The sequence below is a fragment of the Sycon ciliatum genome, chromosome 5 (genome assembly GCF_964019385.1).
Source record: "Sycon ciliatum chromosome 5, ocSycCili1.1, whole genome shotgun sequence".
Classification (NCBI taxonomy): Eukaryota; Metazoa; Porifera; class Calcarea; order Leucosolenida; family Sycettidae; genus Sycon; species Sycon ciliatum.
In genome coordinates, this window is record NC_088647.1 from 31,207,934 (window position 1) to 31,235,672 (window position 27,739).

Here is a 27,739-nt window from a genome sequence, read left to right on the forward strand (position 1 = left end):
TCAACAGTGCTCAACACCACAAGGGCGGAGGGTAACCACAAAGGTCAAAAAGAATGGTTCCACCAATTATACAAGTCATGTATACATACATGTACATGTACGTTGTAACGCTGCGTTTCATGCACGTACATGTACATGATGACTGTAGCTAAATGCTAAGGCAATCATCAGACAACTACAGATAGATACCATACTGAGTACTGTAAAACAAAACACAGTAAAACTAAAACTTTTTTAAAAAGTTTTAGTAAAACTAAAAGTAAAAAAAGGCCCTCTTCCTTCACAAAGAAAACTGAGTCGTTGTCATGGTAGCCTGTGAACGCGCGGCAACGCGACCGGTCCAAGCGCAGATCCAGTGCAGAGGCGCTAACCGGCCTAAGCCAAGGCTAGGCATGCATAGTCCATAGGCATAGAGCCATGATAATACAGATTACAGACTGTGGCAGTGGTAACGAAGTCGGTCGTCGAAGAAATGTCGTGACTGCGAAGTGCGATACTGACACAGACTCAGCGACAGACAGTCATATCTTGCACACAGCACAGACTAGATGCAGACGTTGTTGTGTAGCACCGGATCTGTATGTTGGGAGAGCTAGAAACTCGGCCATGTAGTATGTTGCCAAAAAAGAGGTTTGAGTAGAAACGCCTGATGATATTTCCTCAACAATAATGCAACCGTGAGTTCCAGTGTTCGAGTCTGAGACGCTAGCAGGGGTGGCCCAGTATGGATCGCTAAACTCCACCTAGATCGACAAGCAAGTCGCCGCCTGGCAACGCATTGTGAAACAATTTTTAGAAGGTGTGGACAGAGATCCACACAGTGACAGCAGTATGGATGGTGCAGGCGAAGCCGAGTTCGAGCGAGGTAATAATAATGTACATGTACCTAGCAACTACAGCTGCGCTTAGCTAAGCTTTAGGAAAAAAATGAATCCCTGATTCGAGTCCTGGCGGGGACAGGCAAAGTCCTCTATATTGCTATTCCCTGTCCAATGCCTTCAAACTTGTGACTTACATTGCATGCAGTTCTTGCGAATTTCACGATCCGAAAATTTGAGGAGCACAATGAACAGAGCAACGTACATAATTATACCGTTCGAGAACGCAGGTTAGAGGTAGATGTGGTTCAGGGCAGGCGTGTGTTGGAAGGTAAATCATTTTTATGAATTTGAGCTAAGGGGCCATCCGTAAATACCGATATTTATTTAGAATCGAAAACTAGTCATTAATTTTCTCTTCAACCCCCTCCCTCAGAAACAAACGCATACAAACGGTACATAATATCGATATTTTTTCTTTTTTTCTGGACATGCCCACACGTACAAACTGTCCATTGGTGAACTCCCGGTGCTACGGCCCTGGAGTACCTAGAGAACGTTGATGCTAGTTCTGCTGATGGTTGGGTGCCGTTGTCGCGATCTTGAATGTCATGGCGTGTACTTCAAAACATCATTGTTTCTCGAACCTTTCACGTGTACGTAGCCCCAAGTAATTGATATATACAGTCAACTTCGCTAATAACGACTGCGGATATAACGACCATTCGCGAAAAGCGACAGAATTCCCATGCCCAGAGCAAAGTCCCATCCCACTGTAATGCATGTAATGAGACTTCGGGTATAAGGACACTGTTCTGATGCCCTGCCGAGAGTCGTTATACGCAAATTCGACTGTAGTGTTGAATGTTTTGGAAGGGGGCTGTATTCGCACAAAGAAACTTGGAAGGGGGCTGTGCTGAACAGTTAAATTAAGACTTTGAAAAAAATCTTTCCTCTTTTTGCCGACCATACCGTATTTCCCCGTAAGTAAGTTTTCCCCAATGACTTAGTACCCCCCTATAAAAATACACTTTCCACTGCCGAGGTTATCACCCCGAAAGATAGTAAGTTCGTACCCGTCCTACATGTACAGACACCGTACAGTACATACATCATATGCACGGACACTAGAGTTGCGCAGGCTTCCCACTGCGTGTCATTTACCCCCGATAAAAAAGTGCTCCCCGAAAGATAGTACCACCCCGAAAGTTAGTACTCATGTGGCTGCTAAGTTCGAAAGTTAGTACGTACTAAATCACGGGGAAATACGGTAGGTCATCAAACACTTTAGCAGTTCGTAGTCTCACATTGTTGATATGCCGTCTACTGCATTCTATACGGTTCACCCTGCCAGTGTAAAGGATACATGATAGGCGTCCGGCATGCTACTCAATGCAATGATGAATATTATGAACGGTCGGTGTGAATCTGCTCTACCTATGTTATTTAATGCTTAGGACGGAGCGACAAGAGTCAGTTCGGCGTTCACACGGCACTGTCAGCACCGCTGGAGTCGCTGTCCGGCATGATGCGACCCAACCCTATCATCATCCGAACGCCCCAGCGGAGCAATGTGAGTGCGCCATGGTCTGACACTTCAGTTCCGTCTCAATACCATTATGTGCTACCGTAGTATCCCGCGGATAAGCCCATGGGCTTATCTGTTTCACAAGGACATTTCGGTGGGCTTATACGAGAACATGGGCTTATACGCCGACACCAAAATTGTGCTATTGAAAGTATCAAGGAAGTGAGAAGTACATTCAATAAAACCACTGTGCAAACAAAAACAACCGATGATTGTGTTGAAATGTACAACACAATACCTACATGTACAGTGAAACCTGTCTAAGGCGACCGCTCAAGGGACCTTCAAAATGTGGTCTCTGCTGCCAGGTGGTCTCCTTATCCAGGGTCATTTGACTGGAAATAGCATCCCTCGGTCCTGGTTACAGTGGTCTTCTGGGGCAGGTGGTCACCTTATCCGAGTGGTCTCCTTGACAGGTTTTACTCTACTACGTACATGGTCGACCTGGGCCCATGGGCTTGCACAACGAAGCTTGGTGATGTTTGAACTAACCCTGGGCTTTTGCGCGGCGCGGCGGGCATGGGCTTATCCGCGGGATTCTACGGTAGTTTTTTAGTACTTGTGCTTGCACTGATTTATTTTGAGTTTGTCGCTTCCACAGTACAGAGTACAGCTATCAAGAGGAATGAACAAAAGAACGTCCTATTTGCATGGGTGAAAACATATATTTAAAAAGTAAACTTTTGGGCCCGTTCCCAAAGGGAGCTCATGACGGCCGCTAACACCCGGAAAACTCACCCGGTAAATGGGTGAAAAGAACACCGTCAAAGAAAACTCCCCATGACTGATTGTCGGCATTATTCTCACAGGCATCTTCACGGTGCAGTGTCTATTGCTAAGCCTGGTCGTTGTGATGTATTATTGTATATGTATGCACGTTCACATGTTACAGAGCCATCAAATCAGGCCCGGAACAAACCCACAGCGGCAGCAGCTGATCAGGTAGAGTGCACTAAGAACACATTTATAAAAATGCAGTGATGCTCCTTCCGACATTGCTCAGATGTACATTTTGTTTTAAGGTGACAGTTTTCCTGGCGTATGGAATCAGGCATGGAACTTGATTTTGATTGTTGCAGGTACTAGTATCTTAAGTGTAACTGCATGCGCATGACAACCTCTCTCTCTCCCCCCCCCCCCCTCCCCCCCCCCCCACATATACACACATACAACACCTCCAACCCCACTATAGAGCAATACTTCTATTGCAGTCAAACATTTGTCTGCCACTGGTTTGCACTAGGGAACGGCAAATGAGCCAGCGACTGAGCGCCGAGCAGAGGAAAGAAGAGCAGTTGCAGGCAATGCGCACACGAGACGCAATGCGGGCGGGCACGCAAGCTGGTAAGATGTGCGGGGTGCTGCATGGCAGAATAAGTCACCAAAACACCTCAACGGCTAGTGCCAAGATTGTTTCGTCATATTTTATGACCAGCACTGGCAGCCTTCATGTGGATACACTATAGCAGCCCCTCTCTAGCTACATGTCTGTACAAGTGCACACAATTTTCGGTGCATGTAACATTTCGGCCTCCCAGGGCTAAAACACATTTCATCCGCATTAAAATTTCAGCCTGCCCTGCCGCAGCCTGGATACACGCATGCAGCACATTGTCCGCTGCGTCTTGGGTCAGTAGCCATTGTATTTGAGGAGGTTAGCGTGAGCAGTACTGTTAAAAACTCAAACTGAATTATCCTTCTTCCCGATATTTTGTGTGCCTGTAGTCGATCTCATGTAAAAAGGCAACACTGCCTGTCTGTTATTCGACATTAAATAAACCAATCCAATCCTATCCAACTGGGCGACTGCAGCCTCATGTACAGTAAAGCAGGACTAGCAGATTGGTCCGGCAGTCACATGGCCGTTTTTCACACTTTGTGTATGATGCGGCGGGTATACGGGCCCTGCCCAGTAGCAGACACATGTTCCTGGCCAACAAGTTGGTCCGGTGATAGCCTGACCGACCGGACCTATTCCGGCAGACCCGTAAAGAATAACTAGTACCACGGCTGTTGCTGTAGCATGCGATGCAGGAAATTTGAACCGAAATCAATCAGTACATAGAATGTTCTAGGGAGCTTAACGTCAGTCAAGTGTCAAGCTCAGCATCAAGCATGAGTTCCACGCAGGCGCAAACAACCGTATTTCCTAGGGAGGTTTGCAGATGATCATACTCAACTTTCATCAAATTTGGATGTCGTCCTGTATGGTATTCCTCAGACCGACTGCCGCCAATCTCTCAAGCCGGTACTGGTAGCCACCGCCTAGCGTACGCAGATGCTTCCGTCCAGCGAGAAAGACAACTGCTGGAAACTCGCATGCAGCTTGGCATGCCAGCAGAATCAGGACTTAGCCGGGCATATCAGGTGAGCAAGCTGTAGTCGAATTTCTCTGATAGTCAATGTGTTGTTTGAAATTTTTTATTCTCATGATGGTCTGTGGCCAATAAGAGGAAAAGAATTACAGGCACGGGGATCGGATACAGAGAGATAAAAGTTTAGCTGCTTGCTGAAGTAGTAGCGATGGCAATAGGGAGTTTTGTTGTTGTTGTTGTTGTTGTTGTTGTTGTTGTTGTTGTTGTTGTTGTTGTTATTGATGATTTTATTTCGATTCGATGACCAAAAGCGGACAAATATATCCAATAACAATGGGGCGAATGCGGAGAGGCACAGTGCCATAACTTTTTGAAGAGAGTAAGTGTGTGTGTGAGAGAGAGAGAGAGAGAGAGAGAGAGAGAGAGAGAGAGAGAGAGAGAGAGAGAGAGGGAGACAGAGACAGACAGAGAGAGAGAGAGAGAGAGAGAGAGAGAGAGAGAGAGAGAGAGAGAGAGAGAGAGAGAGAGAGAGGGAGACAGAGACAGACAGAGAGCGAGAGAGATAAAGGAAAGAAAGAGAACATGTCCCTTGCTGCATGGGAAGTACGAAGCAAGCAAGCTGGATGGATTTCAATCACGATTAGTCTTTGGAAGGTAGCTTTCAAGGGGACACATCGAGCAGTTGAATTGTATTATTAACATGCTACCCGATTAGAAGGTGTTGATAAAACTGATGTTTGCTGTCGTTTACACACTAGGTAATGGGAGATGGACAGTCACCGGTAGATTTCAAAGTGGCAGCGGACTCTGCAAGGCGCCTTCAGTCGGAAATGCATCTCTCCATGGCCGAGGCTAGCACCTTGCGAAAGTTGCAGCAACTTCAACACCAGCAGAACCAACTACAGCGGCAAGTCACCCCCCGGCTTGCATCACAGCCTCGTTCGCGCAGCGCCTCGGGACGCTTGAACGGCGACAGTTTGTCGTCGGTCTCTCTACCTCCGATCGGCAACGGGGTGATGACCCAGGGGCAACCTGCCCCCAGGGCCACCCAGGAGCAGCATCGCCAAACAGAGGACATTGGAATGAAAGTGCAGTCCTGGCATGATCTATCCAGGCTGAGCAACTTTGCAGATCAGAAACACACCAAGGTACATATAACACAGCAAAGTATTTTTTCTACAAGATCCACACACCTACAGACACTGGGGTAAATAATGGAGTGTGGTGGTGGGGCCTTAAGCTCAGCCGACCAGATGTCTCGGCTTTATACCTCCATTGACTTGTTGATAATATATGACAGGAATTCACAAGAAGCTCAATGTTGTATTTATAGTGTTCACAAGACAACACCTTTGATTTTGTTTTCCTCATGTCTCCATTTGAGTCTTGATTTGACAAACAACAGTTCTATTTAATAGAACTGTTGTTCTGCATTGTAGATCCGAACTGGGCTGTGCATTGCTGCAGAGTGGTATCTTGTTCTTGAGATCTGGCTTATAGCAAGGTCGTGCACATACTTCACAAGGAATTCCCCGCCTCCACTGCTTCGGCTTCCATCGCTATGTGTATCCATGTGCGATTTTGCCTGCGTTTGCACCACGATGGTTTGTGGCTATCTTGTAAAAAATAATACTAAAGTAAAATTCACACGAAATGAAGTAACGTGTCTGCCCATTTCAACTGGCCCTGTATTTCGAACAGCTTCTTACAATTCCATGTACAAATAATCTTGACATACCATTTTTGTCCTGATGCTCTAACTCTAGGAGGCAACGGGTTCCGATCAGCAGATTCCGGTCAAACACAGAACAAGTGACGAATCCCAAGAAGAAGATCAGACTATTGAAAGCAGTGAAACCTCACAGGCGCGGCAACATCCCACGCCGCAGAAGCTGAAGAGAACGATTGACGCCTCGAAAGTGCTCGAACAGCCGGAACGCTACCACACGTATGAGAGGAAAGCTCCTAATCCGACCCAGGAGGTGCTTGCGCCCAAAGAAACCTTCAACAACCGGGCAGACGAGGCCGAATTCCGACGGCTGACCAAAGCAAGATTGGCCAAGCTCTCCAAGCACGATCGCGAAGCAATGCGGCGAGCGGCCAAGGCGCGCCAAGCGCTGAGAGAAGCCGCGGAGCGGGAAAAGCAGAAACAAATGGTAAGAGTGTAATTCATGTAGTGTTATTAGAAGTACTGTCGCGGACACGGAAATCCAGTCGATTGATCGGGGCCGGTACCCTCAGCGGCGCGTACAGAACGTTGCATGTAGTGTGCACAGTAATGTTGAGGTCGAAGACATGTAGCGTGTACCGCTTACCCACGGCTGCATGGCCAACGCCCTGGGGCCGCTAGACGTTCGACCGGATTTCCATGTCCACGACAGTAGAAAGGAAAAGGACATATGGGTACAAGTTGAGAGTAACTGTCCTTTTCCTTTCTACATTTATTATTGGCTCAACATCCGAGTTATTAGAAGTACACAATCATGGGAGGGATGCCGGAGAGGGGGGGGGGACCCCAGGGATTCATTCGAAGCAGATTCTCAGCCATCTAGTTTCTACAAGAAGGTGCCTAGCATAAGTCCACAGTCGGAAGCACTCTTGTATGGATGCAGTAGTCAGAATGTTTGTGATATCACAGGGCATTGTTGTGTGTGTCGCAATACTGCCAGCTTGCCTTGACTTAGTATACAAGACCTGGGTGTATTGTGCTGTGGCTAGGCATTGTTATGTTGGATACAGTACTGTCAAGAATGGACTCAGATGGAGAGCCAAGGATCAATTTGTAGACAAGAAAAAGGACCAAGGAACTACAAGTTACGCTATAATGCATGAGCTGATTGTTTAGTAACTGGTGGTGTTAGTGGACATTATAGCGTAACTTGTAGTTACTTGGTCCTTTTTCTTGTCTACAGTACTGTCAGCTTGCCTTTTCTTGAGAGAAGTAACTTTGAGGCATCTTGCAGCTTCATCCGTAGAGAGTAGTTGGGTGGACATATCCATTCCCAAAGCACTGCGAACCGAACCAATTCTTTTACCAACGTTTCGGCAATATTGCCATCGTCAGGTACGAATGAACATTGCCTTGACTTGGTCTACAATACCTCAGTGCATTGTGCTAGGGTTATGTTGGATACTATAGTGTCCGTCTGCCTTGATTCATCGTGCATGACTGCTGTGCAGTGTTCATCGCATCCCAGCACACTGTGGAAATTTCCCATTGGCGAACACTCCACATGTGCTGTGTGTTGTTTGACATATTCAGGAGAACAAGCGGGCTAAGATGCCGCCAAAGCCGATGGACACGCAGAAGCTGAAGATCCAGGAAAACGCTCTTCGCAATCATGAGAGGCGTGTTGCTGATCATCAGAGTGTGTGTGCCAAGGTGGCTGGTAAGCACGGATGTTGCGCACTGAAAATGGAGTACTGATCACTGTGTGCACAACAGGGGTGGGATACCGTAGATGAGTGTTTTCGACACACTTGAAGCAAAGAGACAGATGAGCATTTGAACAGCAAGATGTCCAGATGAATAAGAAGAAGGGTGTGTTTGTTCGGTGGTTGAATTGGTGGCAGATGGACACTGTTGTGCAGGAGCGTCGGAAGGTATTTTAGTGTGGTACAGTCAGCCATCTGAAGTACAATTTACTCGTGGGGGAGTGGTGGCTGAGCCGAAAAGTTTGGAAATTGAGAGCCTAGATCAGTGTATTTTATTGATTCACGGGGTACCTGGGGGCAAAGAGTGGTAGGATCAATACGGTGACCGTACCGTGTGCGGCGCCCCAGGAGTGTGTGTGTAGGAGGGGGGGGGGGGGGGTTGCACAAGTAAACACAGGCATTGAACGAATGCACTAGACAAGGCCACTATTGGCTTCATGCTGAACATTCCAAGTGGTACATAACATTAGCTCTGCTGCCTACGCGGAGAGAAGGATAAACAAAACTGACTTTCTGTAGCTCTGAGTCCCCCGCCAGGGCAATCATCACAGAGCACAGTTGTTAGGTTTCCAGTCTGTTATACTACAGATACTCATGTACAGTCCTGCTCAATGAAATCCAGTCATGTCACTGAAGTTTGCGCCTTGCACCAGTCCGCAGCCCAGTGTTCGCAGGTCTAGAGCTGCGCGACGCCCGGCATGTGCTTGAGTGACGCCACTGGATTTCACTGAGCAGCACTGTAGTAGACCATGTGCGGGTGCACGTGTAAGACTTGCAGCAGGTCTGCTGTAGGATGATTTTTTTAGCCTTAACCACAGTAAATGGAAAACCTTGCACCCACCATCTTCAATCCCCCCCACACACACTGATCAGTCAACCACAGTGACAGGTCATTATGAAATGATGGACCATGTCCGAATTAAGGACCATGCTGCACTGACCTGAAATATGCACGGCGGGTCTTTCCTTTGTTGGAGATGCAGTAGTGATTGCAAATGTTTATTAAACTTGTCAAGCCATGTCCCAACAGTTATCTTTCTTTCTGACAACATCCATACGTGTTCTGCAGAAAAAGCCAACAAATCGGAGGAGCAGTTACTGATGCGGATTGCCGGTGAGGAGGTTGAGCGGTCGCAGATGGCCAAGGCAATGACCGTTGGAATGCCTATGTACGACGATCGCAGGAGATGTGAGTAGAACATAACACCGTTCAGACTTCCCGCCTCTTAATGTCGTCACTCAAAAAATTCAAAAATGATGTTTGATTCCACCTGAATAGACCATTACATATTCTGCAATGTATTTCACGACACTGGTCATCCTCAAGATTTGTAGTGACACATTGTTGCATCGTTTCTGCTGATGCGTGTCTGTATTCCCTGCAGACCTGCGTGGGGTGGAGTTCTTTCACCAGCGACACCAGTTGGGCACAGATGTCGGAGGAATACAGTGAGTTTTCAGCGCATTGGAGAACCAAGGGGTTTCACAGAACTGTGGCTCCTGGAATTTCAAGATCTACCTAGCCGTTTCTTCCATGTTTTTCATACCCCATATTCCTTGTTATCGTGATGAGGGTCAGCCCTTACAAGCGGGAGTAGTGATACAGTCGGACCTCGCTTAACCGCAAACATCTGTTTTCCACAAAAATATCCGGATAGGCGGCGGAACCAGATAATAGAACACATAATATACTAGCACACAAAGAGACGAAGCTAGTTGAAAATCTGATGAGGCCTTTCGTACCATTACTCTTCAAAATCAGTACATGGTGATAATGTGACGAAGCACAAGGATATCAATTTATACAGCATATTGGTGGAAAATTGTGATGAAACGTACACAGGCTGAATGATAGTGTGAGTTGCACCAAAGAGTACACGCACTATTTCAGGGAGGTGGGAAGTCAAAATAGCACTAGCTTCCTAACAAACTCCTTTTGTCTACAAAGCTCAGGTTACTCTGGATAGATTCTCTGCAAATTAATGAAAGGCCTCATCAGATTTTCAACTAGCTTCGTCTCTTCGTGTGCTAATATGTTTCCCTCCGACGAAGTCTCTACATAATATACTGTATGTATACATGACATATGCTGTAAACCGGTAACCAACGGGTTTCTTCTGGATCGTGAGAGATCCGGATAAAGGAGGACCGGATAAGCGAGGTCTGACTACTTCCAAAGGATTGAAAATGGTAGCAACCAGGAATTTTGCGCAGCCAATTGTCAACCATACATTCAATGTAGTCATGATCCTGCCGAGCAGGTTCCGGTTAGGAGGCTTAGGTTTAAAGACAACTGATTTCAGATCAGCCCGACTGTGACACACTGTTTTCTTGGGCTGGCAATAGCTACTTGCTCATTGGCCGCCTTCTTATACTTCCAGCATCCATTTTAATTACTCTGGTGGCTTGAAAGATTGAAATGTATCCTATTCTTGGCCATATCTCCTTTGCTTCGCAGCATGTCCCCGACAAAGAAGGAGAGATGCATCATTCCAGAACCGGAGCTTGTCGGAAAGCCTCTGAACATTCCTGGAAACACAGGTAACATTTGGTTTTGGGGTTCTTTTTGAGCCTTTGTGTGTGTGTGTGTGTGTGTGTTTGTGTTTTTTTTACGTATGAATGTGTATTTTTCTTCATGCACAACGTGGGCGATTACTCGACCTCTGGTCACCAATGTTCCCGCGTGGGAAGATGGGGATTGTAAGGTCATAGCTCTCTCCCAGGTTGTGAAAACTTGGTAAGGCGTTATTTCGGTTGATGTCGAAGAATACGTTGCAGACTTTCATTACCAAACAGTGAGGTGGGATGATGAAATTTGTTTCTGTTTTGTTTTGTGAAAGATGTAATCTCAGCATGTGTATACTTCACTCCCTATTAGGTAGCTTTATAAGGGGTCATCCGTAAATATCGAACTTTTTTTCACAAAAACGAAATAATTTCGTTATGGGGTGGGAGGAGGTTGACCAATTTCGTTTCAGAAAACATTGATTCATGTACATGGCCGTTGTATATGCATGTATATCAACATTTTTTACGTTCTGAGGGGGAGGGAGGGAGGGGTTGGGTCTAAACTAAAATAATTCGTTTGGTGAAAAAAGTTCGATATTTACGGACGGCCCCTAAGTGCAATAAGTATATGTTATCGCATGGTTGCTGCGGGCCTTATGGCATATTATTGCCCCGAGAGGTTAGCCCAAGGGCCGTAGGCCCGAGGGCTAACCTCGAGGGGCAATAATATGCCATAAGGCCCGCAGCAACCATGCGATAACAAATTTATCACATGGCCCGCAGAGCAGACCATTGGGCTGCTGTTGAAACTATCCCAAATGCCAACACATTTTAACCCTCATGCCACACAAGAGAGACGAGCCTGTGGGGTGTCGCAAGCGTTTATTCCAGCATGAATAATCATGAGCCTGTGATCGGTAATCAAGTATGAAGTACATGTACTCAGTATGAGGTCATGATTATAAATGATGTACACATATCACGCATCAGAGAGGCAAGGACAGCAGAAGCGACCCGCGGGGTCCTGCGCCGTCGGAACGGCTACGTGTACTACTAGGTTGCTATGGCAGCGGAACACTAAATCTTAGTACACATGAATAGTTCAATGGTGCCGATGTGCGTGCACTCTGCGGCGCCCATTGGCAGCACCCGTGCCTCCTGCCTTTTAAATGGTGCGGGAGGGTGGGAAACAATTTCTGCGGCGGGCAGGCACAACAAACAACTGGTGAATCTCTTTATAGACTGTGAGCCAGGCACCAAAAATCCTGTTAGAATTTTTTTTCGTTCCGACCTTGAGCGTACCGCAATTTTTTTCCCCAGTTCGTTTCATCTACTCGACTAGATACGAATTCAGCTTGTTGTCACTTCCAAATCAGGCACGAACATGCCCAAATAGAAGGGAGAAACTACTTTGGCCAAATCAATAGCCGCCATCGACAAGAACCAAGGTCACAAGAGCTGGAGCGGACTTCTGTTGCACCACTGACCTCGCAAAAATGTACGGTGGTGCAAACCCAGCCGCATCATGACGATGTTTTTTCGTGGTTTCTATAGTATTGTGTGCAGTGCTAGTGCAGCGCAGTGGCAGTACGAACATCATCATGTCAATCATATCAGTGTGCTAGCATGCTTGCTGCTGATCAGTCAAGCTAAACTAAAGGTTTTTGTAATCTGTTGGAGCAGAAATACATGTAGAACGTACAATGTACCTTATCTCCGGAGAGCTAATAACTGTTTCGATCTTTTATACTGAAGTGCTTCAGACTATGATTAATTGTATCTTTCCGCTTGTGTTCTGTACATACAATGGGTAATGGAACTAATGCTTCAAAATAATTATTATTATTATAGTTCAAATAAACTACAGATCTGTATCTACCGGTATACCCCTGCGGTCCTCTAACGTTACTGGTTACGGTCATTGCTCTACCCTTTGCACTTATAAGTTAGGAAGCAATACAGCAGTACTTACGAAGTAACGTTACATTGATCAGTTATATGAGTGCAAATATACAAATCCTGTATCCAGCAACTTCTTTAACATTATTCTGCCATACTGTACATGTATATATTATAGAGATGTAGAGGGTGAAATGAGCATTGCACCGGATTAAACCAGATTCTCCTGGCTGTTGTTGATGGTCTTTTCCAACCGTTGTCTGGAGAATTCGCTGCTGCTGGGCTTTGTATATTGAATGCCACCTGTTTGTTCTGTACATTATCATTCCTGAAATGCATTTCGTGGTTGTCGGCACCATTTCATGTGCACTTACCTACCAGTGCATCGTCACTTCGAGTAATATTTAAAATGTGCACGTACTTTATACAATGCACTTATGCGTAATTCTATAATTTTTGGCCACGTATAGTTATTTTAACCCAGCTGCAATGACGCTTGATATACATTTCTTCGTCCAGTGCCGTTGCCTGCTGAAAAAAGTAAGAAACACCTTCAAAATAGCATGTTGCTATGTCAGTTGCTATGTAGTTGCTATGGAAACGGGGTATGTTAAGATAATTGCTTATTTTGACTTCCCTGCAAGCTTCCCAAACTGACAACAATCAAAAATGATCTTCTATTAGGTCTCTCCACATGCTAAAAGAACAAAATCGCGGTACACCCAAAGTGGGAACGAAAATCATGAATTCATGCACTTGGCTCACAGTCTATTACTTGTTCCTGCCTTGCGAGGGTGGCCTTGGGTGAGCTTGCACCCAAGGCTGATAGGTGGCTTATACGTCATGCCGTACGCGCGTCGCGGTTGCAAAAGCTTGCGTGGGGCCCCACGCGGGAGCCCGGCAGTGCGTACGACTTTAGCGGAGCTCGTATGAGACTTAGCCGGTTTTGGCGTGTCCGCGGACAGCATCTCCATGCGGGAGATGCGGCTCTGTGACATGTAGGTTAACTACGGTTTGCGCAACGCAAACCAACATATGACCACAATGTATATTGATGTGCTATCATTATCAAAACAGGAAAAATGAAGATATTTCTCCTACACCCTAACAAAAAGTCTGCTACAGGCCATCAGAGAGTATACAGTACTGAAAGACGGAGACAGAAAAAAGTGCCGGCACGGCATCGTCATGGCAATAGACATGGCAACCACAATAAAACACAGCAGAATTATAATTTCAGTTGAAAAGAGTGCTACCACTCAAGAGTTTCTTCATGTTTACATGTGTATCAGGAAGTTGTTAAATACAGTACTGCAAGTATTTGACGACTCCCTGGTGTGTAATTCTGAGGACAATTTGTTTTCTTTTTATCAGCTCCAGATAGCTGTATTTTTCATTGCAAAACATTCCTGAATTGTTGTGTTTGTTGTTCAAGCAAAGGTGAAGGCAGAGGACAGATGACCCTGGTAAGAGTTATGCGTGGCACATGAAGACCACACACAGGCAGTGACTGCGAGGATCTGAAAACGCACGATGCGGAGTTGAATTTATTTGTGTTATTTCAAATAATTGTTTGTGATCACAGTACCACATGTGCACATCGAGCAGAACTGAATCTTATCCACAAGCTTACCGACGGTCAGGCTGCCAACATGACTGAACAAATGATCCCTGCAAGCACCACACGGCAGACGTCGGAGGCCATGTCCATTGCCGGGACGTCCATCTCCAAAAACAATTCCATCTTCGTCTCAATGCTACACTGCGACTCGTCGTAGAGTCGTACAGTCTACAGAGTCGTCGTAGACTCGTACAGTACAGTCTAGTCACGCGATCACTGAAATAAACTATTTTTTTGCGGGCAAATAAACTATTTTTTTGCGGGCAATATCGCATATTATTGCCCGCGGCGCGAAAGGTGCTGATTCGCTGGAGTACGGGCAACAATCACGTGCCATGTGATAAAGAATAATATTATTGATGCAGATGTGGCCAGGCAACAACAAGATTAAAGAATTTTATTATCCAAAACCATGATTTGGGATAATAGAATTCTTTAAAATTCTTCAAACTCATTGCTGTCTGGCCATGTGTTCATCAATTAAATTCTTTATCATTGCACGTATAAAATTGCTTTCTCCACGCCGGCTCTTATTAGGTAGTTATTGACATTGCGTTTGTAGTGCTTATGGGATTCAGGGACAAAGTGATACCATTGGTGTCTGTTCTGGTGCAGTGAAGCCACGTGAGCCGACTTTTGAATCGGTCGAAATGTGTGTGTGTGACCGTGTGCCTGAATATAATGGAAATCACTCGCTTGGCCAACAGGCTGCCAGCCTGCATGCAGTATATAAGTTGAAATCCACTCGTTCTGTGCTCTTCATTGTGCATGATTGCATGCAGACGCCAGTCGTCGGCAGTCGCGCTGGGCTGCTGCTCCGTATACAAGTCTGATGTGGACGGACATGGAGAAGCTGCTCTGGGAGGTCAATGCCATTCTGGATCATAAGCCCGTGAGTGACCTACGTCCAGTGCTGATTGGCAGGTGCTCATACACTGCTAAATGGGGCACTGTACCTGTCTGTATTTCGTGACGACAAATCTGAGTGTGACTTATACTCCGGAAAATGCGGTGCGCCAAACACTCAATTTTTCTCTGATATTGCTGATCCACCCAAGTCGGGTGGTGTGTTGCTTTGCTGCTTCGAATTGTAGTTAGATTGTCATGTTATTAACTGGTCTCGTCATTGTCCTGTAGCATTCATTCTTAGTTGCGGTGGGACTTTAGCTTGGGCACGTTTTCGCTGCGCTCACCTTCCCCTCTTCGGCCCTACCTAGCCGTGAACCTTCCAAGTTCAAACACTCAATCTTTAACTTATAAACCATACGTTAAAGAAGGCCGCCTTAAAATTTGCAGTGATTTAGACGTCAGCTTTCCTAGTTAAAATGTTCCTTTCTCCATTCATAAGCGCACAGGGCCACATGTTTCCTGTCGACTTGACATTTGATTGAACTTTCTTTGTAGAAGCCAATCGCAGGTTCAAAGCTCTCAAAATATTTCTTGAAGTGCATGAAAACCATGCTAGTATTCCCAAATCATTGCGAGCTATGCCATAGACAAAAGGGATACATTTGCACTAATGAAGGTTACCTCTTTCGACCTCCATTAGATTAACGCAATTACGTTTTTTGGTCTAGAATTGGCATGGCAACCCAGTCCACTGGTACCAGCTGCATACTTGTGTGGCCATCGTAGTCTTTGCACAGCCCGACTCAGGGCCAGCCATGTAGCTATTCGTCCCTCTATTCTTACCAGATACCAGCAGTATGCATGGGATGGTCAGATAATCAGGCTGAGGACCAAAAAAGGGGTACAAAACAACCGGAGCAACATTATTTTTATCTGCAAAAGGGCCAAAAATAATTTTCACCGCAAAAATGGGGCACTATCAGTACCGCATTCCCCCTCCCGTGCACCAGAACACCGTCCATGCATACTACCAAGAGTAGATAAACAAGAGTGTGCAACTCCGGATCTCTCCTGCACAATCTCCTGATACCCCCCCCCCACGGCGGAAAAACGCACTTCTTGCTGCAGAGCAGTGTGAGAGCACGTGCTGGGCACTGACATTGTAATGTAAGCCCGGCCAAGTGCACGAGGCAAAACTTTCCAAACGACTAGCAGCGCGTGGGTGGCCGAAAAGATTACGTCAACAAAAATTTCCGCCGTGGGCCAACCCATCCGCGCGGATCCGGGAGTTCCACACTCTTGTTTATCTACTCTTGATATTACTGATGCCCCACTGAAACAATAGCAATGTCTTTCCAAACCTCCCCTGTCTTGATTATGAGTGATGTTCAGCATGGGTTTGGATGCAGAAGTTGAAGAGATTGACTAAATTGCCGTGCAGACAAGGCAGGCACTGTCCCATAGTATTCTACAGCAATGCAGGTTACGATCATACGCACAGCCAGATTACGAATGACAGTCCTCCGGCTCGGTAGAGTGGTCAATATTCATTCCAATAGAGCTATCTTACACACCGCACAGAGCACCACGCATCATTCGTTGTAACTAATAGTTTTATGCCCATAGGCAATCATCAGCCAGCAAGATTGCAAGTGTGCTGGAGGTTTCCTTGCCTTTTCCCCAGAACTGAATTCTGATCTTAGATTCAGAGACCATGGATTTGCCCCTCGTAGTATGAGCCACGCCGACTTTTTTTGGGTGACTTACTGCTGCATATCCTCCGGAATATGCGGTAATTTTATCTTACTCGATGTGTTCTTTCTGTTGTGCAGGAGTTTGACCGGTTAGCCACACGCGGCAGATCAATGAAAAGACCAGTGACGTCAGGAGCCGATAGCAAGTGGGCCGTCAGCAGAGGAGACACGGCGGCTGTGTCCGCACCGCGGGGTCCACTCGAGCCGGCACGGTCCGGGGGCTGGCGACCCAAGTCCAGCCCGGCGGCCGCCGTCACCGACAAACATCGTGTGCCTCGTGTCACTGGTGATGAGAGGAGCCTGGCTCAGATGACGGGTAATGCCGACAACGACCAGCTGCTTAAGGCCGTCAACGACCGGCGCAGAAAGGAAGGAAAGAAGGCCATTGCCCGGCTACCGACGCAGTGGAAGAAGATGTCGAGCTTCGACGAGGGCACCGCCAAAGCGCACGTGTACGCCAGGAAGGATACGCAGAACCGCACTAGCCTGCAGCTGGCCATGGAGGACCCGGCCAAGGTGCGAGCAGGCGTCGCTCAGATATCGGATATCCGTCGCTGGCACCCGTACACGCCTTGGTTTGGCGGCCGGCCCGTCAGCGAGAACAACCCCGCTCCATTCGTGGAGAAGGCAAACGAAGACCCTGAAGGCTTGATGCCACGGCTCGGCTGCGCTCGGCCCAAACTAGATCGGAGCCGGAAAAGGTCGCACGCGAGCCATCAGCAAGATGGAGGAGCGCCGCCAATGTCTGGTGTGTCTCAAGACGATACATTGGACACCACAATCAGTGCGTATGCTGCTTCAGATCAACGGTTACCCGGGAGAACAACGCGCAACATGCTTCTCGAGGCCATCATCAAAGACAGCACAAAGCGGTTTGCCGTGGACCTGGGCAAGTCACCGGATACTGGCAACAATTCTGGCCTTGAGGCAGTCGATTCACTGTCGGTACAGGATGGGACCGATGCTCCGCGAGGTGATATCGCCGCCGGAGACGGGCATAAGGATACCAATGCAAGTCCGTCGGAGGTCTTCCAGCAGCTCAGTCGTGGCCTCAAATCGGAGTCGGCGCGGGCCCTGCGTCTCAAGGATGCATCTCAAAAACTCCTTCAGTACCAGCAGGATCTCGATCACCAAGCAGGTCAGACGAAAGCGGATGTTGTGGATGGAGAGCAGAAACCCGCCAAAGGACCATCGAAGGAGAAGGAGCAGGCATACTACGCGCTTGTCGGCAACAAAATCGTCTTTACGAAAACGATGACAAAGTAAGTGAAATGCAATCCGAATGGTCGGAGAATAGTTTAACTCTCGACTCGGGCATCCACTTCACATCCGCTCACTCCTCGCTCATCATGCACAGAAACAGAAACGATGCTCAAGCAATATACGTGGACCCATGACTAAAAGCCATGGATGATTAATTGTTGTTGTTTCTCACCAAATTCACTCCATCGACGTGCTTAGGATCATTTTTTATGTTGTTGGGAAATGCATGCATGTACCACACTGACTTTGACCGATAGAAGTGCAGAATATTGTGCATAATACCATACCATAATGGAAACGTGGAAAATGGTAGAGCACAGGTTATGCGTTAGAGTCCACCAACTAAACCAGATTGTTAACAGTTAAACGTTTTGAACAGTCTAACGCCTAACTTGCGCGTTTCCTACCAAATTTGACCCTGGGCTGACTCGTCACTGCCATTCGTAGCACACAAGGTTCGACGAGAAGCGTGTGTTCCACGTAGGAACGTCTAACTTCATCTAATAATACCGCCAAAGTATCTACCTCCAAATTCGACTGCTCGTTCTGTTCTTGAATTAGACGAATATACCATGTAAATCCAGTTCGCTGTGTCTGCTTTTTTTTACATAGGGCAAAGCAATCCAAAGACACCGCTGCAGCCAAGAGAAGCTACTGGCATCCGGATGTGGCCAGCGAGGTTCCCAAGATACTCGTCGGCGAGCACGAGTTTGCGTACTGCGGGGAGCCGGAGGATGCTGTGGAAGCCAGCTCTCAGGCTAGCGAAAAGAAAGTGGTCGTGTACGGCGAAGCGATGGTGGGTGAGGTAATCCTGCTGCCGCTTCCGTTCCACAACAATAGCAACACACGAGTGGATTTTGAACTGTTGGTAAGTAACAGTAGTTTTGTGCTGGAGATTTCGGTTTTCATTCCATGAACACAATTTTGGCATTTCCTTCCCTATGTTAGAAAGTGGCTCGAGGTGATCACATTTAGATGTTTTCAATCTATCTGACTAGCGAGGATTTCACCCGTACTGTCACAGCCCAACAAATCCTAAGCAACATGCATGATGAATGATGAAGGACGATACTTGTACCGTTCATCATGCAAAATGATACTTCAAGTATTATTATTTTGGGCGTGTTCTGATGGGCGTCTGGTGCTTCTCACGTGCCCAGAATGGCATTGCACAACTAGAGCTGTCGCAGATCTGCACGCATACCAAACGCAGCAGAAGCAGCAGAGTCAATAGTATGCCAACGGAACTAGTGTAACCAAGTACGACACTCCACTGTGCGAAGAGTGTTCAACGCCCTATAGGCAGAGGTTGGCTAATGATCGTGATTTAATGTGAAACTCGGAATGGAAACACAGCTTCCCTTTGTTCTGCTCCGTGCCAATAGAACTGTTTCGGTGTTTTAATACTTACACCGAAATACCTGCTACTTGTTACTTTTTAACTGTTTGTGTGCCTCAGGAGCGGGAGGAGAACAATTCTCTTGGTACGCACTATGCACAGAACCAGGACATTTACATCATATTCTGCCAACAGTGCCAGAGTAAGTGCATTGTTTGTTACTATCCCTTACATTGGCAAAGGGCATTTTCAAGGTTTAGGGCATCACTGCCACACAACACCTGTAGCCGTCATATCCCAGCTTGGGTATGCCCATATGTGCAATACCCATGTTTAAAGAGATTGGTATACTGTAAGTAATGTTAACGAACATTTAATTCTAGCGAGTTAACAAATTTGAAAGAAACGTTAAGATTTGAAGTCGTTATGTGCCAAAAGATATGTACATGTACAGTCATTTGCCGGTTTTGAGACGGAATTCGTTAGAATTTCACCTCGCTAACCCACAAAAATCCGGAGATCGTTAACTTTAATTGATGTTAAAATATCTGGTCTTACAGTATTACAAGCAATTTTATGCTTCTTTTGCTCCCGAAATCGGTTTCACAATGTCGCAATTTGTGTTGAGAAGTACAAACTACTATGCTTTCAGGCTTGATGTCATTCTCTTCATAACTCTTGATAACCGTCCATAAAGGAGTAAACAGCACTGTTCCCGGATTGAGCAAGGTCTATACAAAACGTGACTTGTCTCTGAAAGAGCTGTCATACATGTATGTCGCCTTCTTTGTTCTTTGTAGTCTTGGCTACCGTGCACCAAGATCCAGTCAGTAGTCACATTGCCATTGTTAATGCTGCGATCATAAATATCCTCTGGATAGTTGTGTAGCATGGCTACTTTATGACACGTAATTTGTATACACATAAATAGTACACCGTAGGAATGCATGGATAGGCTGTGCGCATACTCGCACTGCCTTGTCTTCTTCTTCTCCTTGTGAGACAATAGAGAGGTTTTGCATTCCGAATTTCGGAATGATTTTCGACTGTGCTTTTCCGAAAAAAGCGCGTTCCGAAAAACGGTATTTTCAGTGTTTTGCATTCCGAAAATCTGATTCGACTTCGTTTCCAAGGGTTGCCATGCAAAACAAAATGGAGAGCGTCGAAGGGGTTGAGCAGGATCAAATCCAAGGGCGCAGGTCAAACTGAATTTGGGTGCGGTTCGAAGACGAGGACGGACTGATGCTGGACCAAGTGATCCAACAGCTGAAGACGAGGTTGGTGAACTACTGTCTTGTACTGTCAGTAGGCTCCATGGCAAAGGAAGATAGAGTGTGATGGAGTGTGAGAAGATTAGTCAACATGGCGAGATCAGCGAGAACAGCAAAGACCAGCAAAAATCAAAACTACATACAGTGGTGGTCAAAAGTGTTGACCCACCATGCAGATTTTTCGAATTCTGAAGGTTTGGGCTCTAAGGGGTCGTCCGTATTTTTCGAAAAATTAAAAAATCCGTCCTCAGGCAGAAAGGGGGTGGGTGGTCAAGAGCGCTGGCGGAATTTAATTTTTTGATTTTTCGTACCTTTTTTTTTTTTTTTTTTTTTCTTCAGTGACTTTCATACACTTGTTGCACTGACATGTAGTGCACTGTAGACGTCGTGTAGGATCGCAAACACCAATATAATTATACCGGTACATGACTCATCATACAATTGTTAGATCACCTTGTTTCATGCTGTCAATCTAACAATTGCGTGAACTATAACAAGGTTTATCTAATACTGGTTTTTAACCAGTGTTGGGTTATAACATGACTCTTCATGTAGTTGTAGGACGTGCATGGCCGTCGGTAGACCTCCTACTCACTTTACTTAGCTACTAGTACTTGACATTCATGTACATGTAGGTGCAATCAGTGAACATGGGGTCAGGAGTTCTTATTTTCGAGCTGGGCATCGGTAAAAATCAAAAAATTAATGGGAAAAAATGGGGGGTGGGTGGGTGGGTCAGAGACAATTTTACCCGAGGACGGATTTTTTAATTTTTCGATAATTACGGACGACCCCTAAGCTACTAAATTTTTGGTCGAGGACCTCTGAATCAGGCTGAATAGTGAAGTAGAAATGAAAAATGCTGAAACACGGAGTCATCTGGGGACTACTGTGGTCAAGTATATGTAAAAGGTGGGTCAAAACTTATGGCCAACGCCCGCACAATCATAAACCGCCAACAGGATACACGGAATAGTGTGATTTCTAAAAAGTATTCAACTAAGCTAAAGTCTAGAAGTCAGTCCCGGCCTATTCCAGATACATCCACCACTTTGTAACCCCTCCCTTGGCCTTGATGATCGCTTGCATACACTGCCGCATTGAATCGACGATCTTCTTGCGCTCGTGAGGAGAAATCAACTTCTATGCCTCCCGGCACACTCGCCACAGCTCATACTGGTTTCTGGGGGTGATTTCGACATCATGCTGCTTCAGCCCAGCAATTTTGCAGAGATTCTCAGTTGGATTGAGGTCAGGTGGCTGCAGGGGCCATGTCAGGACGGTGATGCCGTTCACCGTCCGCCGCGCCTCCGTTCTGTTTGCGGAGCATTTGCGGCCATAAGACACCACCCACACCACCCACAAGCTGCATCATGCTCAGCAACATCATGTTTTCGGATGATGCGAGGTACTGGTCCACATTCATCGTATCCATCACCCGGCAAATGCGCGCTACGCCGTTGCTGGCCATGGCTCCCATACATTGATATTGCCGTTGCGGCACTTCACAGTTTTGCGGGTGCATGTGCCAGCCAGAGCCTATCCTGTCCACCTCCTGACGTAAACTGCATCACTGACTCTGGGCCAGAGCCCTTGAGGTTGATTTTAGACTCATCAGTCCACAGAAATTACCACCAGTCATCACTGCTCCAGTCCTTATGCGTCTATACAAATTTAAGGCGTTTTGCCTTATTCACAGCACTGATGAAGGGCCATTTGATGGCCATACAGCCACGTAGGCCTGCTCTCTGGAACTTGCGTCTCTCAGAACGCACAGAAATCGCGTTATCACCGTCGCTCACCATCTCAGCTCGCAGGCAGTGACGGATTTGAGGCGATTCGCCATTGACTTCATGATATGGTGGCGATCTTGTCTTGCACTGGTCTCTCTTGGTCGGTCTGATCGTGGTGAAATGTAGTCAATTTTTGTTTCCTGACAATTCTACGTATCGTAGGATTACTCAAATCCAACAGAGGAGCGATACCACGCCAAAAGAGACCGTCAACACTCAGCTTCACGACCATTTCCCTCACATCCTTGCTAATCTGACCTCGGTTCACTATCCTGGCTGAAAATACCATCTCCGTCGTCAAAATAATCAAGTTTGATATCGCAAACTCTCAAAGTGAGAAGTCAAGTGTTTATTTTCAACTTTCCCGGCACGTGCATCAGCCTGACAATTTTTTTGAAACCGTACGGTATACCAATGGTATACATGGTATAGGCTAGAGCAAAATTTGGTCACGTGGCCATAAGTTTTGACCCACCCAAATCAACTTCAAAATGTATGGTGATCCATCACAAATCTCAGTTGACAACGGATTCTTGCAAATTTTAGTGTCCTTGCCAAGTTTCAATCGGCTTTGGCCTCAAAGAAGTCAAAAACGGCGTGTTTAGGAGCCAGGCTGAGCTGTACTGAAGATTCCATGGGGTGGGTCAAAACTTTTGGCCACCACTGCACTGTACGTGGAAAAAATTTCAAATAATCGAGGGCAGCAGAAAGCAAAAATACAAACATGAAAAATACACTTTTTTGTATTCAAATATGCACTCCCAAACATGAAAGAGCCGAAAATCCATTTTCGGAAAACCATGCACTTTCGCCACCACACTTCCGAAAGTTCGACTACTTTTTCGACTGCTGCCGCCACATTCCGAAAATAATTCCGAAATTCGGAATGCAAAACCTCTCTATTGAACGAATATTGATAACTACTTACGTAACAACAAGTATGTGCTTTGAGTGCTGAGAGTATACGAGTTACAATGGTGGCAGCGGTGGGATTCGAACCCACGCCTCCGGAGAGACTGGAGGGACTTCTAAAAAAACCCGCTTTGCGATCTGAGTTGCTTTGTGTTCATCTGGGCTTGATCGCCTATTGTTTCTGTATCTGGATCAGGGGCGTCTGAAGGTATTTTAGTGTGGTACGGTCGGCCATCTGAAGTACAATTTACTCGTAGGGGATTAGTGGCTGAGCCGGATTTTTTTGAAATTTAGAGCTTAGCGTATTTTATTGATTCATGGGTATCTGGAGCAAAAAGTGGTACGGTCAATACCGTAGTGACCGCACCGTGTCCGACGCCAATGTGGATAGCACAGTTGGTTGAACAATAGGGATGGGATAATCAGTGGGCACAAGCCACTAGTCTTTTCACATGAGTGTGACATACTGATTGTTCCGTCTATAAATATGCATAGTGTTGTGCCTGCATTCACGTACTCTTTCTATTTTGCATGTGGGTATGTGTGTGTATGCACGTATGTGTGTGTGTGTGTGTGTGTGTGTGTGTGTGTGTGTGTGTGTGTGTGTGTGTGTGTGTGTGTGTGTGTGCTGTCACGTTTGTGCATTTGTGTGTGCACCCGTCTGCACGTAGGAACTACCGTTCAAGGCGATCTTGGCGACATCCTGTTTGGCTTCTGCGCGGGCAGGCCTGGCCTGTTTCGGCAGACGTTCCACATGCACTTCACGCCGCGCCTGGAAGGCGGCAGACACGTCGTCGTGGAAGTCTACGGGCACGCTCTGGAGCCGCAGGCGTCGGCCTTGGCCAAGCTGGCACTGCCGCAGCTACCCAGTGAAACTATGCCATTGGTGGGTCACGTGGTACAGCGTATGTGAATGGGTGATACAGTGTGTGTGCCCCTCTTTGGGGGAGACTAGCGTGACTAGTCATGGCAGTGAGCAAGTACAAGTATGTGTACAGTGAAAACATGCCATTGGTGGGTTATTGTTGTTGTTGTTTGTTTATTTATGGATTCTTCAGAGGTAAATGGATACCTATCATGGGAGTCTCACCAAACCAATAAAAAAATGAGAATAAAATTATGTATGGAGTGCAAAAAACTCAAAATCTGAGTTTTTTTAGTCAAAGGAGAGGAAGAACAATATATGGAGAACCAGGGCTGCTAATAGAACACTGGAAAGGCACTAAACACAAAATAACTTATACAGTTTACGTGTATGCTGGATGCTTTGGACGGACAGTCAGAGGCAGCAATACCTGTTCATTCTGGCGAAGTAAAATAATATAATTATACCAACCAACGTACCTACCAACAAGCAAAAGTCTAGCTCTAATAAAACCTTCGGAAGGTTTCTGGGCTACTGGATCCAGCTGTCTTGATTCGAATAGGCTATGATGCATTCCTCCCCAATCAAACAGGCTCTGAAATCAACCATTTTGCACATTATATGCATGGCTATACGGCTTGTCCCTGTATTCTCATGAATGGAATGTGATGCGCTGCGCAATGTGGGAGTTTGGTTGGACGTAGCTGATGAACAATGAAAAATAGCCTCCTCTGTCAAAGACCATGAGACTCATTGCCTCGAACATTTGGGACGTAGAGTTATTTTCAGTCTCGGTGCATTTCCCCTCTCTCAAGCCACCACGGAGTGGGTTGGAAATGGAGTGTTGCCTTTTCCACGGGTACTAAGGTGCATCGATTACCGATAGCTCTACCCAGCTATGAGTGAACAAGTCGTGCATTTTATAGGATTATTATACTCATACTCTCGACAAGCTCAGACTCAGAAATCTCACAGTTAAAGGTGGTAATTTCTCATGAAAGCGTATGGGATGAGAACTAAGCGTGGTAAGTTGTCCATTGACACGGAGGAGAAGAAAACCAGGAGAGTGTGAAGATGCACACAGATTACGAAACCGGTGTACCATGTATGTGGATTTTTTTTTATTTTATTTATTTATTTCACCATCCCGTGGCCAGGGAATATAGGCCAATATGGAGGGAGGTATACGTATAACGCGTGCTCCAGCACCTGTACTACATAACGGCAAAACCATGCCACAGTTTGATATAGAAGTGTAACCAACTTTGTTTTTGCTCTATTGCAGGCGCCGGCTACAGCCAGTGGACGAGCACCCGAGTACAAGCTCATCCGTCGGGCCAGGCACCAGTTTGAACGCGAGGACGAGCTGGACAGGCAGGCACTGCAGATGGCCGGCGTTCCGTACCAGCTCTCAGAGGCAAGTAGAAACACTATGCTTATGCTTGGCATGCATGCCGACTTCGGCGATCGGCTGAGGACGCGGCGAAAGAAAAGTCGAGCGCCCCAGAGCAGCCAGCGCAGGCGGCGCAATGTACTGGGCAGGCTGCAGGAAATTGCGCGTGAGAATCTAGAGCGATGCCGACCCATAATGCCCCCAGAGCCCGACCTGAAGAAGCCACGAATATCTCTGATGGAGCGTAAAAAGGCACAGCTTGGTGTGGCATGTGTCACACCTGCTGTATCATCAGCATCTTCCGCTGCCAACACACCCGAGGCAAAGGTTGAGCAGAACATTACATTCCCGGTGGTCGAACAGTACCGGCCGCCAAAGAATATCCTCCATAACATCATCGATCTCCAGGACAAACTTGGCGGCCACACCATGGGAACTTTTGCACCGGCAGTCACCTCCCTTTCACAGCGGAGAGCATCGGGCATTCAACGGCCGCGTCTGAACGCCCTCGGAGAACCCGATCCCAACTTTAAAATGCCGCTTGGGTCACGCAAGTCACTTCCGCACCTACATGTAGACACACCGTCGCTCATGCAGCAGCAGCAGCAGCAGCAGCAGCAGCAGCTCCAGGCTGGTAAAGAGGTCCAGACAGGCCGCGGGAAGTCTCGCCTCGGCAGGACGACGTCGCTGGAAGACGTGAAACAGCCGGCTGTTGTGGCCGGTCCACAGTCGCACTTGTTTGCACCTACCGACGAGGTGTTCACCCTGCAAGGCGATAACCTCAAGGGCTTGCTGCAGTATTTGAAGAAGGAGTGTGAGTGGAACCGAACGCCCGGTTACCACAGAGTGAGTTTGAACGACGTTGAGTTGCGTTCCGAGATCAATACCCCGCACTCAGTTTGCAGGGAGCACACGCACTCACCCCATCCGCATAGCCCAGTAGAATGCAATGTACTGGCTTAGGGAGATACGTGAACCATCGTTCACTGCAGTGTGTTGTCAAAAAATAGTCACGGTTCGCATGAGACTCGGTTAGGCAGAGTTTTCCGCATCCACAGAAACGCAACCACCTTTTAGGATCAAGCCGCAGTTACACCGGTAAAGCGGTGAGAGCTGAGTCGATGAGACCCACCACCGAGTGGTCACAAAGACCGAAAATCCAAAGTTTTCGAGCAGATCCGTAAATCTGAGTACCGGTATAAAACTATAAATTATATCAAGACGCATGCTCCTGGCTTATGTAGGCGCAACACCTATCGAGAAATCCTGCAGCTAGTGGTTGCCATGATCATAAGTCCTTGCATTCAGGTGTACTGGTTTTAGCAGTACCGCTGCACTCTGTACTGCGTCAGTCTCTCCACACTAAGATTCTTCTTTCCACCCTCTGCAGTCCGTCTTCTCCTACGAAGGGACTATCCCTCCTCAGATCTCGTGTCCAAGCACTATGCGTACAATACTACTTTCCACCCATTGTTTTGTCCCGAAATTCTCCACTTCTGGAAATGCTCAAGACGAAAATGTAATGTTGAGTTCCCTAAATATAGTTAGAGGTGAGCTGTAAATCTCACTGAAACTGAGGTTTAATAAAAGTTTTTTCTCGAAAAACAAGGCGTATTGTAAATTTAAAGATTGTCTTTTTATTAAGTTGGTGATGTGTATGAACGGTTGACTCCCGCCCCTTTCTTTCTTGATCATTGGCCTCGTTGCACTAAGCTCGACGTCAGAGTTCGCAGTCCTGACTCGGCGAACAACAGCCCCACCAAGCAGGGCAAGAGGCAGCTCCGGCGACCCGGCAAGGGAAGCCGGCAAACATCGCCCGACACCAGCCACACATACGCCGACGCAGTGGACACGTATCGCATGCAGCAGTACCGCGTCATTCAAGGCGAGTACATCAAATCGCGTCGCCGCCAACAAACCTATCGCCAGCACCCACCCGATCGTGTGGACGACCCGACGGACAGGGCATCTCTGCGAAAGGATGATGTGCCCTTCCAGATTCTTGCCAAGACGAAGGTTGCACGTCAGATTTTTGGTGATTCACAAGGAAATGACGATATGGCTCTCCAGTCTGGCGTGAGAGTTGTGTTGAGTTGGGTTGAGTTGTGTGAATATG

At 46.8% G+C, this 27,739-nt stretch overlaps 1 protein-coding gene across 1 annotated transcript in view; it reads left to right on the plus strand.

Moving 5' to 3' along the window:
- Positions 1–525: 525 nt before the first annotated feature.
- The window catches only part of LOC135818328 (uncharacterized), a 38,001-nt gene continuing 10,787 nt past the window's right edge, over positions 526–27,739 (plus strand). Inside the window, exons 1-17 of the mRNA XM_065331684.1 lie at positions 526–865; positions 2,276–2,391; positions 3,299–3,348; positions 3,650–3,750; positions 4,628–4,773; positions 5,480–5,869; positions 6,488–6,877; positions 7,984–8,110; positions 9,226–9,345; positions 9,542–9,605; positions 10,615–10,697; positions 14,967–15,076; positions 16,866–18,049; positions 18,663–18,918; positions 19,510–19,591; positions 24,037–24,251; positions 25,516–25,647. Coding sequence (XP_065187756.1) covers positions 832–865; positions 2,276–2,391; positions 3,299–3,348; positions 3,650–3,750; positions 4,628–4,773; positions 5,480–5,869; positions 6,488–6,877; positions 7,984–8,110; positions 9,226–9,345; positions 9,542–9,605; positions 10,615–10,697; positions 14,967–15,076; positions 16,866–18,049; positions 18,663–18,918; positions 19,510–19,591; positions 24,037–24,251; positions 25,516–25,647 — 3,600 coding nt within the window. The 5' untranslated portion in view covers positions 526–831. The remainder of the gene's footprint in view (positions 866–2,275; positions 2,392–3,298; positions 3,349–3,649; positions 3,751–4,627; positions 4,774–5,479; positions 5,870–6,487; positions 6,878–7,983; positions 8,111–9,225; positions 9,346–9,541; positions 9,606–10,614; positions 10,698–14,966; positions 15,077–16,865; positions 18,050–18,662; positions 18,919–19,509; positions 19,592–24,036; positions 24,252–25,515; positions 25,648–27,739) is intronic.